The 26098-nt window shown below is 41.4% G+C and overlaps 2 protein-coding genes across 7 annotated transcripts in view; both read right to left on the reverse strand.

The window, feature by feature from the left end:
- Window positions 1–264: 264 nt before the first annotated feature.
- spata6 (spermatogenesis associated 6) lies at window positions 265–15200 on the reverse strand. The gene is made up of 12 exons (XM_034583563.1): window positions 15036–15200; window positions 13786–13923; window positions 13171–13219; window positions 13001–13042; window positions 12759–12883; window positions 10963–11043; window positions 7877–8326; window positions 6394–6496; window positions 6165–6205; window positions 5583–5740; window positions 1584–1708; window positions 265–1514 (listed from the first exon to the last, which is right to left on the reverse strand). Exons 1-11 carry the CDS (start codon window positions 15123–15125, stop codon window positions 1594–1596), a joined length of 1392 nt encoding a protein of 463 aa, XP_034439454.1. The 5' UTR covers window positions 15126–15200; the 3' UTR covers window positions 265–1514; window positions 1584–1593.
- Window positions 15201–17274: 2074 nt separating this feature from the next.
- LOC117760482 (cytosolic carboxypeptidase 6-like) overlaps window positions 17275–26098 on the reverse strand; it is a 266877-nt gene continuing 258053 nt past the window's right edge. For all 6 annotated transcript variants that reach the window (XM_034583548.1, XM_034583546.1, XM_034583542.1 and 3 more), the window contains 2 exons: window positions 17955–18048; window positions 17275–17806 (listed from right to left, as the gene is read on the reverse strand). In XM_034583548.1, coding sequence (XP_034439439.1) covers window positions 17707–17806; window positions 17955–18048 — 194 coding nt within the window. In that variant the 3' untranslated portion in view covers window positions 17275–17706. The remainder of the gene's footprint in view (window positions 17807–17954; window positions 18049–26098) is intronic.

A 26098-nucleotide genomic window follows, 5' to 3' on the forward strand; every position in this document is an offset into this window, starting at 1 on the left:
ATTTTCAACTTAACAATAGGCTTCCTTCATTTGAAAATGCAAAATGAATATTTCAATTGAAAATCAAATGCAGTTTGGTGATGTACCAGAAACACTTATAAATAATACCTGCAGTATAAATATAATCGTATAAAAACTTCTGTCCCCAGTAGAGCCTGAGCGATAAATGTATACATACAGGACGAAGAATCTGTATCAGTCGGACATTTTCTGCTGTGTTGAGGATTCACAGAAAAAAAAACTTTATTGACTGTCAGATTCTGCAGCGTATTTTACAGTAGTGGAAGTTTCTGTAACGTGTCGTCTTTTGAAGTGAGCAGCACAATCTGACACCTGCTGACTGAGGTATTCATCAATATGGGGAATACACATGGGTGGAGTTAGATCATTAATCAGATCCTTTGCACATTTAGTTAAATGTACGCATTGCATTGAAGAAAACCAGATCATTCAGTGTAATCACCATCTGTAACATAAAATATAAAATATTTCCTTTACTTAATATAAAATAAATATCTAATAACACAGCTGCACTTAATTTATCTAACAGTAATAATAGATGCAAGCTCCTTTGTTTAATACTGTCACATGGGATTGTATGCCTCTGCACCGGCGACAGAACACTTTATCTCTACAACACCTTCAGGAAATTTCTTTGAATTTGGTACAAAAGTTCAGTCAGACTCACTGTCGCAGGTCAAAGGTCACAGTGACCTTACAAAACCCTTTTTTGCCTTTTGAACATGTTATCTTAAGAATGCCTTGAGAGAATCCTTTCAAATTTGGCACAAATGTTCACTTAGATTCACGGATTAACTGATGTCAGGGGTCAAAGGTCAATGTCAGTGTATACAGTATATTACTGTGAATGCAATATGTTGGGAACACCAGATGGGACTGACCCTTCCCTGGTTGCTTGAGGGACACAACAGCAGGGTGGTAATTCTAGTTTTTCACATGAGACATTCTGACATGTTACAGTAGGAAAAGCTTGGGTATAAATAATTAAATTAATGAATAGAACAGAGCCATTGTTACTGTTACTACAAAGACAAAATATCAGCTGACAACCTCTGTGCCAGGAGTGCGTGCACGTTTGCAACATTTAACATATTTCAGTATAACTTACTGCTAAATATCATTGTGTCTTTCATTCAGGATTCTATTTTTGTTCCTCTCTCCCTTAAATCTCTACGGTGGCTCTTGGCTACCTCTTTGTTTCTCTTTTGTGTTTCGAGGGATGAGCTCCTAACAGCTGCAGCTTACATTCACCATGTCCCCCCTCCACCTGTCTTAAAACACAGCCCAGCTGACGGGTGGGAGGGAAGAGGAGCCGCTACACACGTTTGAACATTACCTTCCTTTTCTAAGCGTAATGATGACAAAAACTGTTCAGCAGGTGCCTCGGAGGTTTGATATGTAAATGAATATCGAATTGAGTGATGATTCTTTAGCTTAAAAAAGTGTGTTTGTGTTAGTATGCATCAACAGGTTAGTGCAGACCAAAGAAGCTGATCATGATCTGTGCATTTTAACAGTAAGAAATCTTTGCAGTGTCACTTCCAATTATTTGGTTACTTTAAGATCAGAAGGTTAAAGGTCAAACTTCACTCGGTGGTCCCAGGTTGTTCTGTGTGTCTGCAGGATCCTCTGGACTCGGCTGTGGATCTCCTCCCAGTGGGATGGACTGGGCTGACTGGTCTGGAGCCTAAGAAACACCAAGAGACGACACATTACTGAACCAAAATCGTTAGGGCCATGGGTCTTTTCATTTTAAACAAAAAAGTCTCCTTTTTTTTAGACCGAACAGGAAGCCCGCCATTTTGGATTTAGTGGCCATTTTCCACATTGTCCACATTTTTATTGTCCCAGGGTTCCGTCAGATCAACTTCATATTGAGATGACGAACAGACAGACGGACGGACGTTTTTTAAAATTTATTTTCTTTTAATAAAAAAAAAATACGGACAGACAGACGGACGAAAATCAATAAAAAATATAAAATCCGTCCGTCTGTCCGTCCGTCCCAAAAAATAAAAAAAAATACGGACAGACAAACGGACGAAAATCCGTCCGTCTGTCCGTCCCCAAAAAAGTAACGTAAAGTAACGTAAAGTAACAAAGTTACGTAAAGTGACGAAAAACTAAAGAAAAGTAACTAAAACTAAAGAAAAGTAACGGAAAGTAACTAAGTAACGTAAGGTGACGTAACATAACGTACAGTAACGTAAGGTGACGTAACGTAAAGTTACGTAACGTACAGTAACGTAACGTAAAGTCACGTAACGTAATGTACAGTAACAAAGTCACGTAACGTCACGTAACGTAAAGTGCCGAAAAGTAACTAAGTAACGAAAAGTAACTAAGTAACGAAAAGTAACGTAACGTAGCGTACAGTTACGTAACGTCACGTAACGTACAGTAACAAAGTCACGTAACGTCACGTAACGTAAAGTGACAAAAAGTAACTAAGTAACGAAAACTAACGTAACGTACAGTAACAAAGTCACGTAACGTCACGTAACGTAAAGTGACGAAAAGTAACTAAGTAACGAAAAGTAACTAAGTAACGAAAAGTAACGTAATGTAACGTACAGTTATGTAGTTATGTCCGTATTTTTTTTTTTTTTTGGGACGGACAGAAAAATTATGACAAATAAAAAAAATAAAATCTGTCCGCCAAAAAAAAATGGACAGACGGACGAATATCCGTCCGTCTGTCCGTCCCAAAAAAATAAAATAAAATACGGACAGACAGACGGATGAAAACCCAACTTTTTGGGGTTTTGAATTTCCTGCAAACTTTGGTCGGAATTTGAGCATGTCTAGGCCCTGAAAAAGCCCAAAAAGGGAAATAATAAAAAATGATAGAAATTGAGGGCTCTTCACAGTGTTTTTTTTGTTGTTTTCTTTTTTTCAATTTTTTTTCCATTTCCATTTCCATGTAGCACTAACGGGCCCGAGCACAGGCATTTTGAAGCCTGTTAGTGGAGAGAGCGATCGATGACCAAGCGCACGTCTCCGCGTTGCATGCGTTTTGCGCATTGCGGCAAGGATAAATGCTTCACTTCCTGCGTCCGTCACGCGATGTCGATCCTTGCCTGCTAATTGCTCATTATGGTCCACGGTATCATTTGCACATCACACTGAAAATGTTATGTAAATCGAATGATAGTTGTAAAACAAAGCTTACTTCCTGTTGCCAGTAGGTGGCACCATCACTATTATTATTACGTACAGACTAATAGATCTGTTCAAGTAGGGACCTCAATTCAATATTACTTTTGTCCACTAGTCTGTGCTGTAACCTAACATAAATCACAGTAAGGGGATCCAAAGGTGTAACTGTGTGCTGTGGTCAACACCTTTTCAGAGTAGTTTAAAATAAACAACAATGTTTCCCTCATGTAAACGTTTATTTAGACTTGGTCTCCTCTACATTCAACCCTTTGTGCAAAACAAGTAATTTCTCAAATGACAGAACCAACTGATCTGGAGGCATAAACATGTTTCATCAATACGATATAAATGTGTGTGGAAGTTGGCCACGGGCAGTGGTGAGATGACAGATTGCACTGACAGACAGATATGGATGAGAGGCGATACTGCAATTTATTACTGTTCACTTCTGTCTATTTGTGGGGAGTGGGGGGGTGATGGCTGACTGACGGCCTGGTGTCTTGTCCAGACTCGCAGTGTGACAACAGGAGCTTTTCATGTGTAATCACATAAACTCACTACCTGCTTCAGAAAGTCATCAAGGACAAATCATCCAGAGACATGAATAGACTGAGACTTTGGGGCTTAGGGGGCAAACGTTGCCACTGGCATCTGTCATTTTCTTTATACATCAGAGACTCGTGGCAAGACGTGCCCCTCGCCCTGTCGGAGGGAATCTACAGAGGCCCGCTCTAATCTCCCACCCTGCAACTCCTGTCGCGTTTTCAATTGAGAGAAAAGTATCATTCATTTCCTACAATTTACTTTGCAATTTAAGATTGCTTATTGATTTTAATGTTTACTTATGGACTGAGCTGAAGGGACGGGGGAAAGGAGAGCAGAAGCAAATAAACAAACAAATGGAACATCGGTCCCATCGGTGTGTTCAACTCACTGCTGCCATGATCGATGACAAGGTCTCTCTGGATGTATTAAAGCATGCATCGGGTCAAATGCATCAGGCTCAAGCTGAAACACAAATCAATACCATTTTCCTCTTTGTTTTCTTTTCTCTCTGCCTCTTCTCTCAGTAATGAACAAACATGACAAGACATCAGCTTCTGTAATTTAAGAGGTGGAGGGGAATTCATCCTGCCTGTCGAATGTGATCAAAATTAAAGATTGGACGTGTATGAGTGCACACACGCACACACACAAAGCGGCGGCAGTGTATGACTAATGTCTGGGGGGGATTGCCATATATTTGCTGTACACAGTAATTGGAAACTCATACAGGTGTCTCTTCTGCTTTTAAGATCCTTTAAGCAAACACAGATGATTTGCACAGATGGATCAGGATAAATTCGGGCAAACACCAACAAAAAAGAGGATTATGTTTTTTCCTCAGACGTGAGTGTGAAGAAAATCTGCTGGTTTTGTGGCTAGAGAAGCCAAACTCAGAGCTCAGAGGTGATGTGGGGAGTGCTGCACACATGTACATCTGACGGTAGAGCCCTTTACTTTTAAGAAGAGAGTACAAAGTTTTTTTTTAAAACATGCAAAAACTGCTGCTGTCTCTCTTCTTCTTACTGTGTAAGAACATCAACTGAAACATAGGCTTGTGATGCAGGCAGCCGTACTAACCTAACACAGGGTGGGAACCCTTTGCCCTTCAAACTAATCACCCCGGAGAGTTCCCCAACTCCCAAAGGTTTGTTGAAGGATTCTGATTGAAAGACTTTTCAAAAATACGAAAAAAGCAACTTGCTCATCTCCCAAAAATTCTTCACTTACAGGAAATAACATTAAGACCACAAAAGACCAATCTCGAGGTCGTTACAGCTGGAAACTAAACTGGATGAGTTGGATGCATTTTTATGCCCAACAAGCTCCTTTTACAAGACCACATTCTGACAGAGACTATGTTGTACACGGAAGTTTTGTAGTAAACAAGCTAATAGCTAAGAAGGACCCTTGTTGCTGCTGCAGAGCTGCTAGAACCAAAGTTATATTGTTCTAAAGTGTCAGTTTGTCTTTACGCAGAGGAGATTATTGATACAGCACAAGATATAAAAACAGGTTGAGCAAACACTGCATAACTATCATTTTTTGTGTGAGGGATGACTGCAGAGTTTGATATGCAGAAGGATTTACTGTCTTGCAAGCAACATGTGCCACTCCCAAAGGTGAGGATTGCTTAAGCAAGATCTTTTTGTGTCATCATCACTACCATCTGACATTAGACAGATGCCAAAAGAGAGTGGGGTTAGTGTGATATATGTCTTCAATAATTCAACTGCACAAGGGATGTTATGATAATTAAAAGGAACCTTAAAAAGGTCCCTAACTCCTGGTGTAGGAAGTAAAGATCCGACGATGATGAGCGCTCATTTTCAGGGTCAGGTTGAGGGAGATGTTTTTACCTTTCTCTGATGGAATTGTTGCTGAAATCCAGACGACGTCTGGAAATTGGCGTAGCCAGGGCAGATTGAGCAGGATCAGAATCTATCACAGAGTTTTTGGCTTCATGTCTGGACTGTGTCTCTGGAGACAACTGCACCCTCACAGATCCTGACTTCACCTGGGAGAGGCCACAGGGCAACAGGGTTTAGGTAAAAGTCAAGAAAAGATTTCTTTTAAATCAAGGAAATAACTTTTGCACAAAAATGTAAACATAATATCAAGGAAATTAATGATATTTCCAGTAGAAGCAGGAACATTTTAGATTTTTATGAAATGTGTGTTAGGATGACATGAGAGTATCGTTTTAACTGTTTAAACAACACAGCACTAAAAAACATAATAAAACAGAGTCAGTTGTGTAAATAAGTCCACTTTGTAGTGTGTGTAAAAGATTTGTAAAGAGTAAAGTAAAGTAAAGAGACAATTTTGTCATGATAACCAAGCAAACTTCAGTACACAACATTTAAACACTTTGCTACTGATGTGCTGTTGTACTGAGAAAGTTGCTGACTGTTTGTCTAAAGTGTAACGATTAGACTTACTCTGGCTTTTCTTGGTCTGTAACTACCCAGGAGGGAAGAATCTGCAAAGACAAAGATAAGTTAGAGTTGTATGAAAATCACAGTAGCTTTAGGACTCCTGGAGGTTTGAACCTTCCCTCCACACTTGGTCATCAAGACTAAAAAAACACTATATAAATACAGACCATTTACCATAATTGAGTAAAACATATAGCGTGGCATTGGGTGTATGTATTTGGTTCTACAGTACCTGTTTGATTAACTGAGAAGCAAGGAGAGCGTCGATGCATGCTGTCACTGTGTGGAGAGGAGGATGGAGTCACCATCACCGAGTCACTACAGCAATGAGAGACCTGGCGTAAAAACACAAGAGAAAAATAACTGGCTGTTAAACAGAAAAAACTAACAGTGTAACTTGTCTGAAACTAAACAGGAAAAACAGATATGTTTTGTCTTCTGTAATGAATGAAATAAATCACCAACAGCAAACATATTAGTTTGTCTCAGCCCCAAAGCATTTCACCAAGATTACAATCAGGCATAAATAAAAAAAAAAAAGATGTTCACAGAGTAATCACCTTCAGTACAGAACCTCAAACAACATCGCTCAGGTTATCTTCAGGAATGTGCTTCCCTCTACACACCAACCAGGAGTTGAGCTTCTGCAATGTGCACTGATAATGCATTCACCATGGGGCTAAGCTACTTCATTAGGTATCTATTTGTTAATTGCAGCTTGACTCACAATTACCAGGGGTTAATTGTCGACAGGAGATTCCCCCAGGAAAAGCAGAGCAGGAAAAGCATGCTCCTCTCTTTAATAAAAACGCCAGTTGTATTGAAGTGAATTTCCATTCATGTGTGTGACAAAAACAAACAACTCTGTCCCTAATCATTCCCTTTAATAACAGCATGCCAGTGGATTTTGATATTCATACCTCAGGATTAGATTTGATGTAAATGAGGACGTGGGGGATTCAGTGGGGAACAGAGGGAGGGAGGAGTAGAGGACTAGAGGCTGTGTTGTTCTTTTCCATCGATTGTATATTATTCCCCAAGGCTGTGTGATCAGAAAACCGTCCCTTTTGTATGCAAATCTCTCATAACAATTATACGGTCATAATTCAAGTGTTAACAAATAACTGTGTACCAGCCTAATCACCGGTTCTGTGCTATTAAAGAACACTCCAGCCCCTGAGTGAGGATAACAGACCGTATTACAGGTCTGAAACATTTTCATGACGTCAAAATGCATTAACAGCTCAGGTAAAAAGATTAACACTGCTCTTATTATGCCCTCCACTTAATCTGCCCGCTAGATTAAGTCAAATTTTGGGAAGCTCCCGCTGAGGTTTGAGCTGCATCAATTCAGGATCCCATTAACGTTATAACCCCTGATTACTGAACATGTGTATTACTGGTATTAAATACAGACTCATAACACTTATTTTATCCGTATCCTTCAGTTTGGATGCGTACACATAAATCACCTGCAACAGGCAACTGTTTTTTACTGTGGTGGCAGATTGGTGTATTTTTGGCTTGGTCAGGCCCCGAAGCCATGGAAAATAAATAAAACTCTAAATAAATAGAATTAAGTTTTAAATCACAACAGTGATGGATCAGAATGAACTCTTTTAAAAACAGGTAAGAGACATACACAGATCAGCCACAATATGGAAAGCATTTACCAGTTTTCATGTTAGCTGATCGTTGTATTTGATGTTACTAACCAAAAAGGGCGGCTGGCTCTCAGTCTCCTTCCTGAAGTGGTGAGGCCCCAGCTGGAGGTGGCTGAGCCTCTGCCTGGCGTCCTCCGAGAGCTGGCACATCTTGCGGTGAGTGTAAGGGGACAGGGCTCGAGTCCTTGAGGAAACTGTGGGCTGCTGGTAGCCACAGTCGACAGAAGCTTGTTTTCTTTCCTTCTTCTGTTTCTGGTGACTGTGGCCAGACGGGGGTGAAGAAGGAAGGGGATGATGTCTGGATGATGATGATGATGATGATGATGATGGCGGTGCAGAGTTTGGAATGTTCGCCTCAATATTTAGCTTTTCTTTTCCATCTCTCGAAGAGACATGGTCCCCATCATCCGTCCTGGAGAAATGCCTGGACGGTGAAGACTTCTTCTCCGAGCTTTGTCTGGCCAGGGTTAAAGATGGCTTCACGGGAGAAAGACAGCAGTTCTGGGGAGGCAGGGACACAGTATGAGAGAGAAATGTTTATGTGCTGTTCTAACATGTCAAGCTACTCTCTCAGGTCTCCACTTCGAGGTGACACACACACATTTGTCTCAGCAGTTCAGATTTCTCTGCAGACCACAGTGTCATTCCTCCACTGAAGCACCAGGCCTTTTAGCCATTAAGGCAGCTGCTTTCACTTTCGACACACACTTGTTCTCTCTGGACGAAACCATTAAACCATTAGCTAATCATTCGGCTTAAGTGTTACAACAACAACAGCTCTCACCGTCGCCACTTCCATGGAGACAACCTCTGCAGAATTACTTCAATAACTCTAATGGCCACTAACATCATTCTCCGATGCAATATCCCTCTTCCTGTGGGTAATGCCAGCCGGGGATAAATACATTAAGATAAAATGTTAATTGCATTTGATGGCCATCTCCAGTCTAATATTATAAAGAGGCATTACCTGGCTGTAAAAAGAGATAATCGAAATGCTAATTGGGGAATCACACAACATTAAAACTATTTCTAAGAGAAACCAAATTATGAATAAATCCTCATTAATGTTGCCATTTGAGAGTGGTCTGATTTAATGGAATTAGGACAAGTATGCCCTTCGCTCCACTCATCCTCCACCATCTCACACTTGCTTCAGTTCCTCTCCTCTCCACTGTGGACAAACACTGACTGTCACTGTTCCTGAGTGGAAGAAGCAGCTCTGATGTGATTAGCTGCTTTTGGTATTAAGAACAAAGCTTTGGTTGTGGATTATTAATAAAAATAACTTTGGGATTAAAAACTAGCAACTTAAATTAGAGTAGACAGAGAAGGAGAAGACACTGGGTAAAAACTGCACTGCCAAAGAACTGGGTGTATATTCACGACTACAGTTTCAGTTTTTTGGGGGAGTTTTTTGGAAGTTGCTATCCGTCTAAATCTATTAAAACATGGTTTGTCAGCTGGGGGGCTGACAGTCAGGGAAATGCCTACGCTGAGGAGCCATTAGGAAAGAGAAAATGGAGAAATTCTACTGTCTGACAGCCACAGCGGTGCTCTGATCCAGACATCCCCCGAGGGGCCAGGAGAACACTCTGACAATCTTCTTTGCTGTGAATGACATCCCATTTAAACAAATAGCTTAGCCTGGGAAATGCACGGCGGTGTTTTTGGTGCAACATGCCAACCACTGTGTGATGGATCATGTGGTACTAAGAGGATTGCTTGTGAAAGACTTTTATTCATCCTGCTTTTAAAAAATAAAGAGTCTCTTTTCAGCCCACCTCTGGAGCTTTTGTCTGCAATCTAAGGATTCAGCAATGGTCTGTACAAACAAAAATATTAAATTTCATCATCATAAGTGATAGAAAGTCGATAAATGTGAAACAAAAAGCCAAAGAGCACAGAGAGAATGCAATTTCGCTCCAAAAATTTCCATTAATCATTTAGTAAAAAGCTTTGTGCTAATTGATAATTAAATAAGTCAATTAAGTGTATCAGCTCTGTGTTGAAAGCAGTGGATGGGAAGCTGACAGACAGAGAGAAAGAATCACAATGAAGTAAATCTCTTAAAGTTATTATCGGAGACGCCTGTCTATGAACCAATCAACGTCAGATATCAGGAGACGCAGCACATGCAGGTGATGAGGACAGGATGGAGGTGTGTCAGGCAGAATTCCCTAGAGCGCTCACAAAATTGCAATGTGAACTACAACCGCCTCAAATGTAATAAAAACCTGACCCTTGGTTCAGACTTCCGGGCGCAACCCTGAGTCTGCCATGTCTCCTCTCATCCTCACCCCCAAACAACACATGAACACAAACAGACCCAGTGGTCGCCGTGCACATCCTCCCCCTTCCTCTGCTCATATCTGATCTCACAGGTTGCTGATGTAGGTTACTTTTTAATTTGACCGAACCCACCAGAATGACAAATGTCAGTTCAGCCAGTTCACTTGTAATCAAACCGATTTAAGCTCCTAAACTGGACCTAAGCAGAACATGTGGAAATCAACCTAACTCTAGGACACAGTGGAGGAGAAACATGTCTGTAATAGTAAATGTAAGATGCTGACTGACTGGTTCTGTGACAAAAAAAGGATGTCAACTCCGAGCTAGTCGCAGATGTGAGAGAAGTCTCGCTATCAGCAACACAGATCTGCCGCCGCGTAATTACATTCGCAAGGAGAGAACGGATACCCTTGAAACACTGCCAGTATGGATAGATAGATGCAGTAGCCATGGCAACAAGAGAAGGTGGGTATGTATGGTGAAAACAAACAAATCTGATGGTGAGCGATACCACTCATTAGAGGCCACTGGAGATGAGTCGCCAGTGTTGTAACTGAGGTCAACACTTACATAGAGATGAGATGAGAGTATGCAGCTGCGATGTGTTCTAACTTCAGACACTTTGAACTGTCTGGTGCGACGATCGCTCGACTTATGAGGAGCAATTTGTTGACTTTTAACCGTTTATGTTTTGACAAAGCTATTCTGAAAGGCCACAAACACACAACAACATTTAGAGAGACTTGTTCCAGAGCATTTTACACATCAACAACAAAAGCACCAACAAATGTAAAAAACTATACCATGTGTGTGTGTGTGTGTGTGTGATGAAATAATATACATACAGGCGAGGCCGGCCAGCCTTCTCTCCCATCACTCTCCTCTACGACTGATGTCGTTGTGAACTCCACTTTGAGGGAGATTCCCTAGAGGGAGAGAGACAAAAGGACCAAGCACAACACCTTGAACAGTGAGATGAAGACAAAGGGACAGATAAAAGAGCTTGTTTGCGGCACCAATTTACAACCACAACACTTCAATCTACGCATGGCTTGAAAAAAACAAACAAATTGCCGAACAGTGACAGGCTCCAGTGATGTTTAAATAATATGGCATTCAGAGAGAGAGACATCTAAATTGCTATGTAGGCCTTCAAACACAAACACATAAAAGCAGCAGAGAGGGGAATGGTGTTTAAAGACATTTAAATATGCCGGTTACTGGAGGATAGAAAAGTAACCCGCAGCCACGGAGAGATGGAGCAATAAAAGAGGGAGACAAAGTAGCGAGGAGAAGAGATGATATAAGAGTTGAGGTGATTGAAAAGAGAGGAGGTTCTTACTTTGTTTTTTCTGCAAAGACAGATGACAGATGTACAAGGAAAATGCCATCTCGTCTGAATAAATAACCTCACTTTGTCCGGGATGAGACAGTGCTTTTGAATTAGTTATCTTGGTAGCGTACCTGCCTGTCATCTGCACATATGTACGAGCCTCTGAGATTAGAAGGAGACTCACTTAAAGAAGGCAACAATCTTCTCGGGTCTGTGAAAGACATGTGTAATATTTCCACTCAGGCAAGTTCACATGGTGAGCGCAATGTGGGTTTGCTTTGACATGAGAATTACAAACGCAACGACTGACAAAAATACCCTCGCCCTGTAATGAAACTGTAGTTCTGGTCCATTAGTGGGCCTAAATGACATGTGTTACACTTGTGCCCACATTCATCCAGTATATTTTTTGGACTGAAGTGGGGGGGGGAAGAAAGTCAAAATCCTTCACTTTTACTCCTCTGCAATTTTAAGATTATGAGTTATTCATTACATTTTTAAATTTTAAGTTGGTTAAGACTAGACCAGCTTGTACATTACTGCAGTATAGAATTAGAGACAAACACAAGTCACTTTTCAATGCAATTGTGCAAAATATCATTTATCATGATGAATAATCTGTTAGCTGAGGCAGCGTAATTGAGAATAGTAATAGGCAACGGCACATATTTGCATTTGACGGATGTTACACACTTTATCCCTTTTCTTTTTTGCATTTATCATAGGGGCAAACAACAAGAATAAATCTGGAATTGATTTTGTTTGCAGTCACTTTCCATGCATCTTCATTTTCTGCAATAGTCAACGTGGAACTAAATTCTCCTTATTATACGACTTCTCTGACGTACCTCATCTACCAACAGGCGAATCGGAACAGAACAGAATTTAGTTTCAGCCAGTTTCCTCTTGAGTGTTATATTTTTCATATGCTAATTACCACTGGGGATATTAAGGGTTTAACACAAACTAAATTTAATCTCTATAAAATTCAAATTGTATGTGTTTTCGCAGAATCAACCACTTTTAAAGAAACCAAAGCACAGCAGATGTATGGGAAATCCATATCTGTGACAGGCTATTCCTTCTCTGAGCATGCATGTGAACCATTTTGTGAGAGGTATTGTTTTACTGTAAAAAGGAGTAAGTCACTTGATAAATCTTGCTTAATGCTCACGATCAACAGAAAGAGTTATTGTCCTAACTTGACTCTGTAGAATATATAAGTGTAATTCATTTTTTTATTAATATAGACCCGGGTGTTAGGAGAATTAAGAAAGAAACTAAAGGAATAGATGGAAAACAGCTTACAGGAAAGAATGAGGACCTCTTCATCAGTATTTCTCTCTCTGCCGCTCGTTCTCCTGAGCTCAGTCTGGGACCAGGGAACAAGAAATCTCTGCTGCTTTCCTCCATTGTGGCGAGGATCTCACCCCCTAAAGAGGCACACAAACAGACAGTAAACAGGGGCACAAACCAAGTTAGAAATCCTGTTTTGCAGCGTAATGACTGGATACAGTGGAGACTTAAACCTGCATCATCACAAAACGTACCTGGAGGCACCAACTGAATCAGCTCAAAAGATGTTGTGTCAGCTAAGAGGAAGAAAAGAGCAAATTGACTGTGAGCTAATGATCAGCCTCACAGCTAATAGCCTATAAGCTTGCATAGCAGAGGATTCAGGACTAAGAGACGAGGAAGCAGATCCCAGTGGGCCGTTTACCTTCGAGGAGGTCAGCTACATCAGCAGGGTCAACAACGCCGGGGAAAGTCTGGTGAAACAGACAGAGTGCAGACAGATCAATAGTTATAACAACACGAGACAGACTGCCCGGTGTCTTACTCTGCCACTCTCCCCGAGGAGGAGAAGGCCTCTCCTATCAGAAGTTAGGGCAGGAGCGTTCATGCTGGAGGGCTGCTGATTTACATCTTCAGACTTAGAGCAAAACTCTGCTCAGTTGCTTGATTAGCTTCTCACTACTCAAAAAGAGATGAGCAATTATGACTGAAAGCTGCGAGCCTCGAGCCTGGAGTGAATGCAAGTAAGCAACAAACAGCACAAACATAAGCATAAGGATTCAAACAGAAAAAAGAGAAAGAAAAACACTGGCAAGGAGATTTATTTTGTGCTTAATCCACTGCAGATAATATGAACAGATGTTAATATCCCAGAAGGGTTTTAACATGAAGATGAGATATAATATGCATTTCTTTTTGACATTGTACGAAATATACCACAAGTCAATGAACCAAATCTGAACAAAGACGCCACAGAGAGACAGGAGTCCTATATTTTGTGTCCCAACCCTATTTCTGAGTGAAATGTTATTGTTCTCACCTTGACAAACACCATTTTGTGGTGAAAGAGTACAGGGAAGACAGGAGGCAAACAGGGAGTCTTCCTGTACTGGCCCATGATACACACACTCAGGTAGACCTTGTTCTTTCTCGACAGAAGCACTCCTGGACATGTGACCTGTAAACAGCAACGCATTCCGTTGTTTATCGCTCTCTAGGTTTTCTTTTATGACAAAATATATTTAATTTACGAAAAACAAGCACAAATTAAGTGAACAGTTTAACCAAGGGATGGGGGATATGACTGACAGTCGATATTGATAATTATCAGGATAAATGTCAATTTTTGACTGATTTTTGCTGCTGGGTGAAGGTTGTGGTTTTAAACTCTTCCTTATGAGCAGAGAATGACAAACACTTCTGAGGTAGATCATCTATGTGTTGTATCTACTTACACAATGTATTAGCATCATATTCATTTAACCGTAGTTAGATTGCAATTAATGAAAATGATATGGCAATAATTATTGATATTGTTTTATTGCACAGCCCTAGGTTAGGTTTTAAAATAACACACATAAAATATCACAAATAACACGAAAGACATAAAGACAACATAATAACATGCATATGATGCTTTAACGTTTAAAATGTAAGAGCCACACGTGTGTGATGGGATGTATTCGATCAGCTGACTGCTACTGAAGAGGAAGGTAAAATCAATGGGATAAAAAAAGCTTAAACTTCAACTTGAATAACTTTCACAAAGTGGTAATAAAACCAGATCAACTTATGACTTATCTAAAGACACTGATTGCAGAAAATGTTGTGTCTAAAATCTAAGTCGCCATAATTTTAAACGCTTTGCATAGATTTTAACTTCCTGGCTCAATATGTCTGGTGCCTATTCAGTGGTTGAAGTGAGAAAGTAAGAATTTAACCACATAAAATAAACCATCTACATACATGTGTACAATAAAAACATTAAACACGAGGAATCCAAACAATGAGGAACATGTCGTTTTGTGGATTAACGGTCAACAGCAGATGTTAAATAGTTAAGCTAAGATCTTACTTCTGCTTTTACTTCCTCGTGTCGTCATCATTATCTGTAAAGGCGAATTATAGCATCGATGACGTCATTCTTTGAACTAAACCAGTTGTTAGCTAGTTACTAGTTAGTATCTACAACATTTTAACCCATAACTACGGTTAATAAACACAGATAAATAGACGTTAGCTACGAGGATGTTAGCTTGCTAGCAGTAGCAGGTCCAGGTTGAGACTCACTGTGTGAATGTCCAGATGAACTTCACACTTCAGAGACTTCTGGTGAACTTTAGAGGAGGAAAACTTCTTCTTCTTCTTCAGAGAAGCCATTCGGACAACTTTCAAACTTCGTTGTCATAGCTGCCAGAACACCAACGCTCTTCTTCTCTGATCTTTGACACTGAACGAATTACAACACAAGAGGCTCACTACCGCCACCAGCTGGTACGGAGTAAGACTCAGACTGTCCAGCAGGGAAATAACAGTATTCCAAATATAATGTAAAATTTGTCAGAATCTACTGAAACATTACAAATAATATTTCTTTTGTAGAATATCTACGCGTATTTCAATTATTCTGAGGTTTTGAATCATATTTCTGATAGTGTAACAACATATGCTCCACTGATTCTTCTCCCCCACAGTATTAACATCAGCTTTATTACATATACATGATTATATGAGCATGTGCAGTTTAATCCAGTGTGTCTGAATCTTCTTCTTACTGTCTCATCTCTTATTTCTCCTTCCTGCACATGTCAGTTTAACAAGATTGAATTCAATAAAACCATCATCCTTCCCTTTTGTCTTCCCTTTGACCGTTTTCTTTTTGTTATTCTCATTTACTTAGATTACCAATATGTCCTGGTATTATTACTGTTAGAGTATTCATTTGAATTATTTTGTTGTTGGTGCATCTGTGATGATCTACATTAGTGTCTATATATGCCTGTTTGATATTTGAACAGGAAGGTGAGCTACAGCAACAGTCACAAAGCAGATGTGGAGTCATGTGACCAAGAAGTAAAATCTAAATCCCAAATCTGCCCACAAAGCCTTTATAGCATTTAAGTCAAAATGTCCTAAAACCTAGAGTTTAATAATGCAGTGCATGTTCAGACACCACTGTTAACAGAGCAAAACTCTACCATGATCACAAACAGATCAATCCATGTTAACAATGCAAAAATACACATATGGACAGATTATGAGTATATGGGCCTGAGGGCATAGACACGTAACCCCACTCACACACACACATACACACACACATGACTGCCGGAGTCTTTGTCTCTCTACAGTTATTTGGTCTCTTTATGATCATTTGGTGAGTTTTGATTCTCTCTGTGGTTCTATTGTGCGTTTTGTGAGCATTTTCTGTAATTCTGTGGTCAGTTTGAGTCCATTTGTTGTTGTTTTGCATCTTGAGGTTGTTGTACATTTCTCTGTGGTCATGTGTCGTGTCTTTTTAGTCTTTAGTCTGGGTTGTTTTTTCTCTGTCAGACGCCACAGGCCACTGAGTCTACAACATCACGATTAGGTGATAAAGTGTTTATTGCGTAATTGATAATAAAACCAACAGTGACTCCGTTCACACCCGACATTAAAAAGCATATCGACATATTTAACCTGATCACGTTTACACCAGGTATTAATGCGTCTCCAGTGTCATCCATAAAAAAACTAAAACTGCTCTTTTCTTTCCTACATTTATTCTTGAAAAACATCAGGACTGATGAGAGGACGGCTTCATGTGTTTACTGGCTAATGGCTGCTAGCTGCCTTGGTGCTACCTCGCTGGTTTGGAACAATCATTAGGAATAATCATGTCAACACTACTTGTTGTTGTATGTGGATGAAGAACGCAAATGCATGTACACTTATGTGTCCAAACTCCAGACGTTTTTGGGCCATTTGGATCACAATCCACCCTCATTGTGTCTTGGGTGCATTTATACCTTTACTTTCATGTCATCAAACACTATCTGATTGCAGTGCGATAAACAAAAACACATTTTAATGCCAGGTGTAACAATAATAACATCATCCAGGTCAACTCATAAAGTAAGTCAGTAGCAACAGAGAAGCATGCATCTATTTACAAACATATATATAAATACACAAAAAATGAGCTGCTGAATGAAGGCCTCAGATTAAATCAAAACAAAGTACTTTTGGGTGAGTGTCATCACTTGGCAGCCACCTTGGTAACGTTTCTGGACATTCATTTTAGAATAAAATGAACGGGGAAAGAGCTATAGCTGCACTTTCAATGGTCACCAGAACATAAAACCCACATGTTTTAAGTCTAAAACTGTCAAATGACACTAGCCTCTGTTCTGGTTCAATCCAAGGTACTGTGACACAACACTGTCAGCTCATCCCACCAGAGCACTTCAAGAAATGAGGGATTTTGTGTCTGATGTTTAAATAAATACAGTTGATGCATCACACACTGCCTTTTTGTTCTTCCATGCTTAATAATCATCAGTTGAAACTGTCATGAAACATGTCAGGATTTGCTTGCTACGTTTCCAGGTTTTATTTGCTGTTTTATGTGAGCGGCAGAACATGTGTCATAAAACCGCCATCTTGAGCCTTAGGATCTATTCTATTTAGAATTCTTTAAGTGTTTTGTCTCCTCCTTTATAACGTGTCTGATAGAGATGGTAACTATAGTCTGTCTTCCCTTCGTTTACAACAGTCCACATTTCATTCTCACTAAATAACTCAGGAAGACACTCTGATTTAATTTCCTCCAAATACCAGTAACCCCACTGTTACAAATCTGTGAATATAAGTCTTCAAAGCCAGAGAAATGTGGAGCTTCTAAAGGCAATGAAGTGTGAAGGATTCTCCTTCCACGGTGCTCTGCATTTGATACACGCTCAGTCTGTGTCCGTCTGTCTGTCTAGTGCCTGACACCCTGGCTCTTCTCTCTCTGTCTGTCCACTGCGTCTCTGCCGACGCCATTGCCCTTTCCGTTGCCTGTCGGGGACTTCACCTCGGAGCTGGAGACAAGAACATATGAATGTGAATGACTGAAATTAAGTTCAGGAAATAGCAAAGATGCAAGAAATAATATGCAAAAGGAAGAGGTTAAATCTGTAAATGATTTATTTTCTACTAGTATTTAGTCAAGACACGATTCTGCTTTACCTTTGTATGTGAGTTGGTCTGTTGTCCTTGATAAGGTTGCTGAGTTTGTAGTAATCAAGGAAGGTACGAGCCACGTTCCTGCCCAGCTTCATGTCTGAGGCACCAGAGTTAAGAACAGTTGTCTGGATGAGCTGCAGGTGAAAACATTTCCTACCACAGTGGTACCCAGACCGAGTGGTGGACCATTGGTGAGGAGCAGTGTCATTGTACTATGGAGTGAATGTTAAAGCTGCAGGTTAATATGTCAGTTTTTACTCCACTTCCTCCCGCTAACCAGAAATGAAGCCAAAATATCGACCAATTGTGAGTCAGAGTCTGCACAGTAGCAATCGAGAGATGTAGTTGTGAGGTCCCGCTGATACATGTGCTCGACCAATCGTGAGTCAGTCTCAGCTGTCAATCATGATGTTTCACTCCATTATTTTTAGCATCAAATATCTAATAATTAAAAGCAGATTTACTGGAAAAATTGTTTTAGAGTGTTTTAGAAGTAAATGACAGGAACCATCTGTGAAGTATTTTTACTTTTCAGTGTGGTCCATGTCCCATCCCTTTAGATTTACGACCTATACTGCCGCCAGCCACCAGGTGTCCATCAAAATACTTTGGCTTCACTTCCGAGCAGCAGTCATGTCGTCCATCTTCATACAGTCTATGTACCATAAGCAGTAGGGACTTGTTTTTGGAGTTGTACTGGAGTAACTAATAACATTATTAATTGATAAATTGTGTCACCATATTTTCTGTGATTGTTATTTGTGCTTTTAATGCAGCTCTGACTAGTTGTGAAGTAGTTCATTTTATAGAAAGGTCTGTAAATCAGATGCATTAGGGTGGCAGCTGAAAGTAGGAGATTCCATAAAGCTCAAGAGCCAGAGTCGTAGATACAGCTAAAAATGTACAGAGTAAACTAAAGATTCCAACTTGACATGACTTGAGGTCTTAGCTTAAATTACAAAAGACTTTAAGAATTAATTTTTAATGTTTTTCTATGGTGCATGACACCTTCAAATTTACACTGAACACACAAAAGTAATTACTTACACGCTGATGCCTGATTTAAATTCAGAGGTGAGCACAAACATCATCCGCCTGCTCAACTGGCCCTGACTACATTAGTGACAATATCAATAACTTCACTGCTTTTACAAAACAGCCGAGCGTCCATGAGTGGTGTTGCTACGGCTGTGATCATTAAGGCAGCAGGGCAGGTAACGATGACAATCATACACACATAATGAAGAAGTGGAGAACCAAGATAGCGACAATGTTCCCAATCAAGAGTAAGGATAGAGTAAATAAAGTTAAATACAAACAATGACGCTGAGGTGCATGGACTGAGGAACACTATCAACAATATCGGCTGAAAATATCCATCCATCCTTTCAGACATGTGTCTCTGTCTCTTCCATCATCCAACATCAATACCTAACATCCTTACATCTGTTCATAAATACGCCAACACAAAACAACCTGAACCATAAATGTGTTCATCCTATCTTGAGGCATTGATGTTTAGCTTCATCCATTCTTCACAAGACTGAAGTATGATGGAGCAACACAGTGACATTATCTGTCACGTTTCCCCTGTCATTACCTTGTTGATACGCAGATACGGCCTGTCGACCGCTGGACCATCTATCCGTCACGAGTGTGTAATTGAAACAACTGGTATACAGACAAAGATGAAGATTCCAATTTCTCATAATGATAAAAAATGACCTGCGCTGCAAAACTCGTGGTTGCTACAAAGATGAAAAGCTGTTAACTTGTAGACAATCCATCCTCGGATTGAGCGGGCTGCCTGGGCGTAGAGTTCAGGCTCTGTAGTTTGTCAAACAACACACAAACACGCACAGGAACACACCCACACACACACATTTAGGGGTACACCTGGTAAGTTATGTCTGTGAATATGCAAGAAAGTCCCTCTGTAAGTCTGTCACCTTGGCCTGTGAGGGGATGTTTTTGTGCGTGTTCAGGAGTCTGCACAAGACTTCATTCTTCACCCGGCAGGCTGATGGCAACTCTCTCCACACGACTCCAGAGTCTATATTTACACCCCATCTGGCTGTTTGTCTGTGCGTCCTGTGTGTGTGTGTGTGTGTGTTGGTGGATGGGTCTCACAGTCTGTCTCATGCTGGATGATGATACTGATTAGACGAAGATAAAACACAGATGGAGAAAGTGAGGTTGTGTCCTCACTTTTATGCTAATCTTAGCGCATAATTGTTCTAAACAAGATAAGAGTCTGCAGTCGTGCTAGTCGCACAGCTGTGCTTTGAGCTAAACGCTAACATCAGCATGCTACCTCACTGATAATTTGGCTATGTATAACATGCTGATATTTAGCAGGTCATCATCTTAGTTTCACTTTGTTACCATGTTAATGTTGACTAAATTAGCAATGAACACAAGCTCCAGCTGAATCTGGGAATGTGGCACTATATGTTAGGTGAGCACCAAAGTTATAAGAATTCATCAGGACAGAGACTGTGCATTCACGTGCTCCTCCGAAGGTCCCATTTCTCGAGTTGTGACGTTGTTGTTCCAATTTTGTTGTTCATGTGTTTTGAAGTTGGAATGTTGAAAAACACTCACGTATGCATGTGAATCATAAAAAAGGGATGGCTGTTAAGTCACATCAATGCACTAATAATATGCATATGAGTGTACTATATTTTATACCAATACATTCAGCAGGTACTGATTATTGTGAGGATGTGAAATATTGTCACACAGTTGTTGGCGCTAGAGAGAACTACTATGAGCATTTGTTCATCCTCTTGGAACCATGAACCATCTAAAAGTTTGACATATTTCAGTCTCAAGTAAAGACATTCTCATCTCTACAGCCCTGCTGCTGGCAAGACTGAAAATGACATGATCTGAATGTAGATATAGTCACTAATCTACTAGTTGTGAGGAGCTGATACACTGATGTACAGTTCACTCACAAACATGTACACAATAAAAGATATAAACGCACAGTCATATATAAGCTAACATTCACTCTTCTTGCATCTGTAACATCTTTTGTCTGACCTCAGGAAAGTTTTGGGTGTTTTCCTCTGCTCTCTTTCATCAGCAGAGCTCAGTGCCAGTCCGGATTTTTTTGGCCGCACACGCTCAGCGACACAAATATCTCCCGGACGACCCCACCACGCGCAGATGGCCTCTCAGCTTGGCTTGTCACGACTCACTGTCTATTTCAGCAGGATTCGTGATGGACGGTCAGCTTCCGAAGGACAACTTCATCCACGGACACAAATCGTCCGAGACACGGAGGATGCCCTGATGCTTGTCTGGCCCGTCGCCGGGGGAACCCATAGGGCCCGGAATGAGGCTGCTGCTGACGTGTGTGTGTGTGTGTGTGTGTGTGTGTGTGTGTGTGTGTGTGTGTGTGTGTGTGTGTGTGTGTGTGTGTGTGTGTGCCAGGAAACAGTCGGCCAGCTGTAAAGAGGTGGGTGGTAGTGGAAACATTCCGAAAAAAGTTCAGGTGCTGCAGTCCATATGAAGGCAGCCACATCTGAATGCACCGTGTGTGACTGATACTGATAATATTGTTCATACTGTATCATGAACCTGACTGGATCTCTTGGCATTATCATAATCATTGTGTTATCATTATGCAGCTTTGAGGAGCTCAGAGAGGTGAATGGATTTGGCCTTTCCTGTCTTGTCACTGTGAGGCGTATTCTCCAACATCTCCAAACACATAAGGGTCTTGTCTAATCAATAGCAGGTCATTGTCATGGCTCAAGGACGTGGCAGTTTAGGTGCTGATGAGATGGGGATACGTGAGACAAATGGGACGGGGACATCATGACTTGTTTACTGCAGCTGTTTACTGTCAGCGTGGCATTTAGCGGCTCGTGTCCCTCGTGCCTGGTCTTGGCAGACAGACAAGGTGATGATCAGACAACAAGGCTCCCAGTGGTAAAATGGACAAGACACGTGGAGGATGCTGTCAAGATCAGACGGGAGTTAACAAGGAGACAAGCAAGGGGACATTCGAGCCATCAATACGGACCACTGACAGGTCCTGTCACCGCCCTGACGCATAGAGCGCTAATTATCAATGCTAATTAAGAGGCTAGTCAACAACAGCAATACAGAAAGGCACATTTTTGTCCCGAATAACGATTCAACAGACTGAAAGACCTCACGTCCTATTTCCCAAAGGGACCAAGAGAGGCTGATTTAGGAGGAACTGTCACTGCCAAGGAGACACGCGCTGAAACCTGAGCAATAAAATGAAAGAAGTGTGAGAAAGGCTTCTGTTTTCTCACTAACAGCAACACAAGACACTGATTTATGCTGCTCTAAAACAGTGTGAGCTCGCAATTTTTATCTTCCTGCTTTTTTTTTATTTTTACAGGAGTTCTTCTCTTCTTGTTGTGAAGAAAAGGCTCAACTTTGTCGATAAAATTTCCAAAAAGAAAAGTCCATGATGATATAACAATATACATGCAGGTCTCATCTGGGTGCCTGTGGCTTATGGCATCAAGTCTTTGTGCTGCTTTTAGAGATTCCTTTTTAAAATGTCGAATTTTAATTACAGCAGAGATGAATAAAATAAATAAATAAAAATAAAAAATAAAACAAAGCATTAGATTCTGCAAAGATGTGAGTTGTTCAAGTTTCGTCATGAAGTTTAGCTTTTTTTGCATATGGATGCTCGAGTCAATATTTTGAAAAATGCCTTTTGCACTTCACATGATTTTAACTAACATCCTCAGACCTTTCATGAACGTCAACATTTGCAAAAACTACTGCAAAGCAACTGGAGGTGTGTGTTTGTGCTTCTATGTGAGTACCCATGAGGACACCAGTTCACCTGAGCACGGCATTGATATTTGTGAAATCATCTGTGTTTGATTGTGTGTGCGTGTGTGCGTCTATGCGTTTCTATGTGTGCACTTGTCTGTGTGTGCACGTGGGTTTGATGTGTATGATGTCTGGTTGTGAAGCATATTTGCCTCCCAGCTATATCATTTGCATAGTTGTCACAGGCTGTCCACTGGGTGTCAGGCTCACTGATGCATGGCTCTGGTATTCATGGAGTCTCACTGTTATGACGAGGTGCATGCTAGGGTGTTGCTTTTTGAAGACAATGGAGAGGATGACAAATGTGTGCGTTTGTGTGTGTGTGTGTGAGTGAGAGAGAGAGAGAGAGAGTGTGCGCACATGCACTTTTAGGACGAGTTACAGACAGTTATACAGGCAGTCAATCCGCGGTGCATTGATGCATCTACCTGTCCACTGACGTCACACAGTTATACGGAAGGATAACACAGCAATGTTGCCCTTGACGAGAATGTGAGTTACCACTTTAGATTGGAAGACCACTGTTTCCTCTACATGACTCTCTCCTGAAGGAAAACAAGCAAAACATTGCACTCGTCTTTCTCTCAGAATTGTACGTTTGAGAATACTGAAAATGTGCACGACTACGCTGTGACAGAGAAGAAGCTACTGCTCAAATCAACGCGGGAAAAACAAGAGCAGTGAAGCTTTACTGTCTGAATGACTTTTAAAGTTTTCGAATAATGCTTCAAAGTCTCCCAACAACACAAAAAGGCACACACACCAAGGTAAGTAATCCCACAAAGCTCACTCACACACACACACACACGCACACACACACACGCACACACACACACACACACACGCACGCACGCACGCACGCACGCACGCACACACACACACACACACACACACACACACACACACGCACACAGAGACACACACTGGAAAGTGTCAAGCTGAGTTTTGAACAACGTCCCAGATTCTCTCAACCTTGATCCATTCCACTTTACAGTTTCTACTTCATAGGCTTAACTGGAAGGTCCATCGCAAAACACAGTTGGACTATGACAATAAAGAAAACCTGGTAAAATTCACAGGCCAATATGTTTAATTACAGAACCGGAGGGTACTGTACTATTCAGCATTTTACCTGAAACTAACTTTATGTACAGTTTGATATGAAGGACACACACACACGCACGCGCACACGCACGCATACACACACACACACACACACACACACACACACACACACACACACACACACACATACACACACACACACACACACACACACAGAGGTGCTAAATGATTAGAGGACGAAGGGAAGACAGACACACGTCGGAGGTTGTCCCCGCTGTTTCAGAGAAGAGGATTCTCAGCTTGACTAGATGATATAATGAGCTGTTATGTTCTGGGTGACGAGATGAGAGGAAAGGACGGAGTAGAGGAGAGAGGAGGACATTAGAGGAGATGGAAAGAAGAGATCATAAAACAAACACACATACACAGACACACAATGCATTTCACCTTTTTCCAGAGCACTTTCAAACTGTGACAAAAGTCTCAGCTGTGACAAAGGTTAAGGTTTCAATTTTTGGTGGCTACAAGTCACAGCAGTGGAGGAGGAGAGTCAGGAAAGATTAAAGGGGAAGGGCATCGTGTTCGGAAGTGGTGGGAGTTAGGAGCCCAGGTTATTACTTATTTGTCATGTATTAGTTTAGAGGACTGTGCGGGCCTCTGCGTGTGTGCGTGCGTGTGTGTGTGTGTGTGTGCGTGCCAGGTGAGAAAGGTGGAGGGAGGGGGCGTTGAGATGCTAAAGGTCTCTGTTGATGATTTGCACGCTCCATCGAGCTGACTGCTGGGGCGTAAAAAGCGACATGGTTGGTTCCTTCAACCTGCCTGACCCCAATCTCCACTCTACACCAGGTCCCTGTGCTAGCTTGCCCACCCTGTGGAGCCCCTCCTCCTCGTACCCCTCCCCATCTCGCAGGGAAAAACACACACATGCATGTACGAACACACACTCACACACAACCTTCTGAAAAACAAAAAGATCAAGCAAGTCCTCCCGCCAGAGCTGAGTCCTCTCCAAATTTGACCTTAGGAAGAAATACCCCCTCTGCAAACACATGGAGGCTCCACATTGCTTATCTTGCTTTAATGAAAACACCATGTGGAATTGGTTATGTGCAGCTGTTTGTTTGTTCTGCATAGCCGCCAGACACCTGTCCCCTCAACGTAAGGCAAGCTGCAAGTTCGTGGGTGTCGTGGTGTCACATGTGTGTGCACGTACATGCCTGTATTTCTATCTGTGCATAACGACTGAAATTTAAAGACCTGAGATGATTCTATGAGAAGCATTAAAGTGAGACACACGCACACACACACACGCACGCACGCACGCACGCACACACACACACACACACACACACACACACACACACACACACACAGAGATCCCTCATCAAAGTTAGTTCTGGTTTATCCTTTTCTTTGTATTCTCTTTTGAGAAAAACATATAAGTTCCCAAAAATGGTATGATGTCGATTTTCTACTAATTTCCCATCAATGCGATGTGAACTGACCAGAATTTCACTAATCCCACATGTGGGAGTGAATCTGAAATAACTACACCTAAGACTGTGCTGGCTCCTGGCACTAGAGGGCACTAGGGCTGCGTCTATGTCCAACTTTCCCTCCACCTGTGTGTGAGCGTGTGTAGGGGGAGCACATGCTTTCCATATGTAGGGTCCTTATCGCTCTCTTTAAATCTCTCTTTTCCCCTCTTCTCCGTCTCTCTATCGCTCAGATCAGACCGCCGTCGGCCAGCTCTCAGGAGCTCTTCAGCCCTAAGAAGGTCAGCTGAAGGAAAACTTCCTCCCATCTGGATCCATTAAGGCACCTGTGACCTTGGTTCCCATGATGAATGTCTGTGAGTGTGTGTGCGTGTGTGCACGATCGTAGCTGACAGGAATCACGTTTGTTCCATTGTCCCATTGTTTATTGCAATCAAAGCCTCAACAGCACACACACAGCTCTACATATGCCGCCACAGGCCCCTTTCTCCTCTTTCCTTTGTAAATGAAATCAATAGACGCAGCGATCACATCCTTATTCTGTCACTGCACATCTGTCGCAACACAAGGCAACAAAAGAGCAACATGCTTTTCTAGTGGGAACACGTGACCTGACCCACAACGCATGCACACACACTCACAACCAGGAATGCAGATATGCAAATAATGAGCCCAATGATTACAAGATCAATTGGCTTGATTTCAATGGGAGAAATACACTGCAGGAACAGTGCGTGTGTGTGTGTGTGAATG

This window comes from Hippoglossus hippoglossus, chromosome 4 (assembly GCF_009819705.1).
Source record: "Hippoglossus hippoglossus isolate fHipHip1 chromosome 4, fHipHip1.pri, whole genome shotgun sequence".
NCBI classification, from domain to species: Eukaryota; Metazoa; Chordata; class Actinopteri; order Pleuronectiformes; family Pleuronectidae; genus Hippoglossus; species Hippoglossus hippoglossus.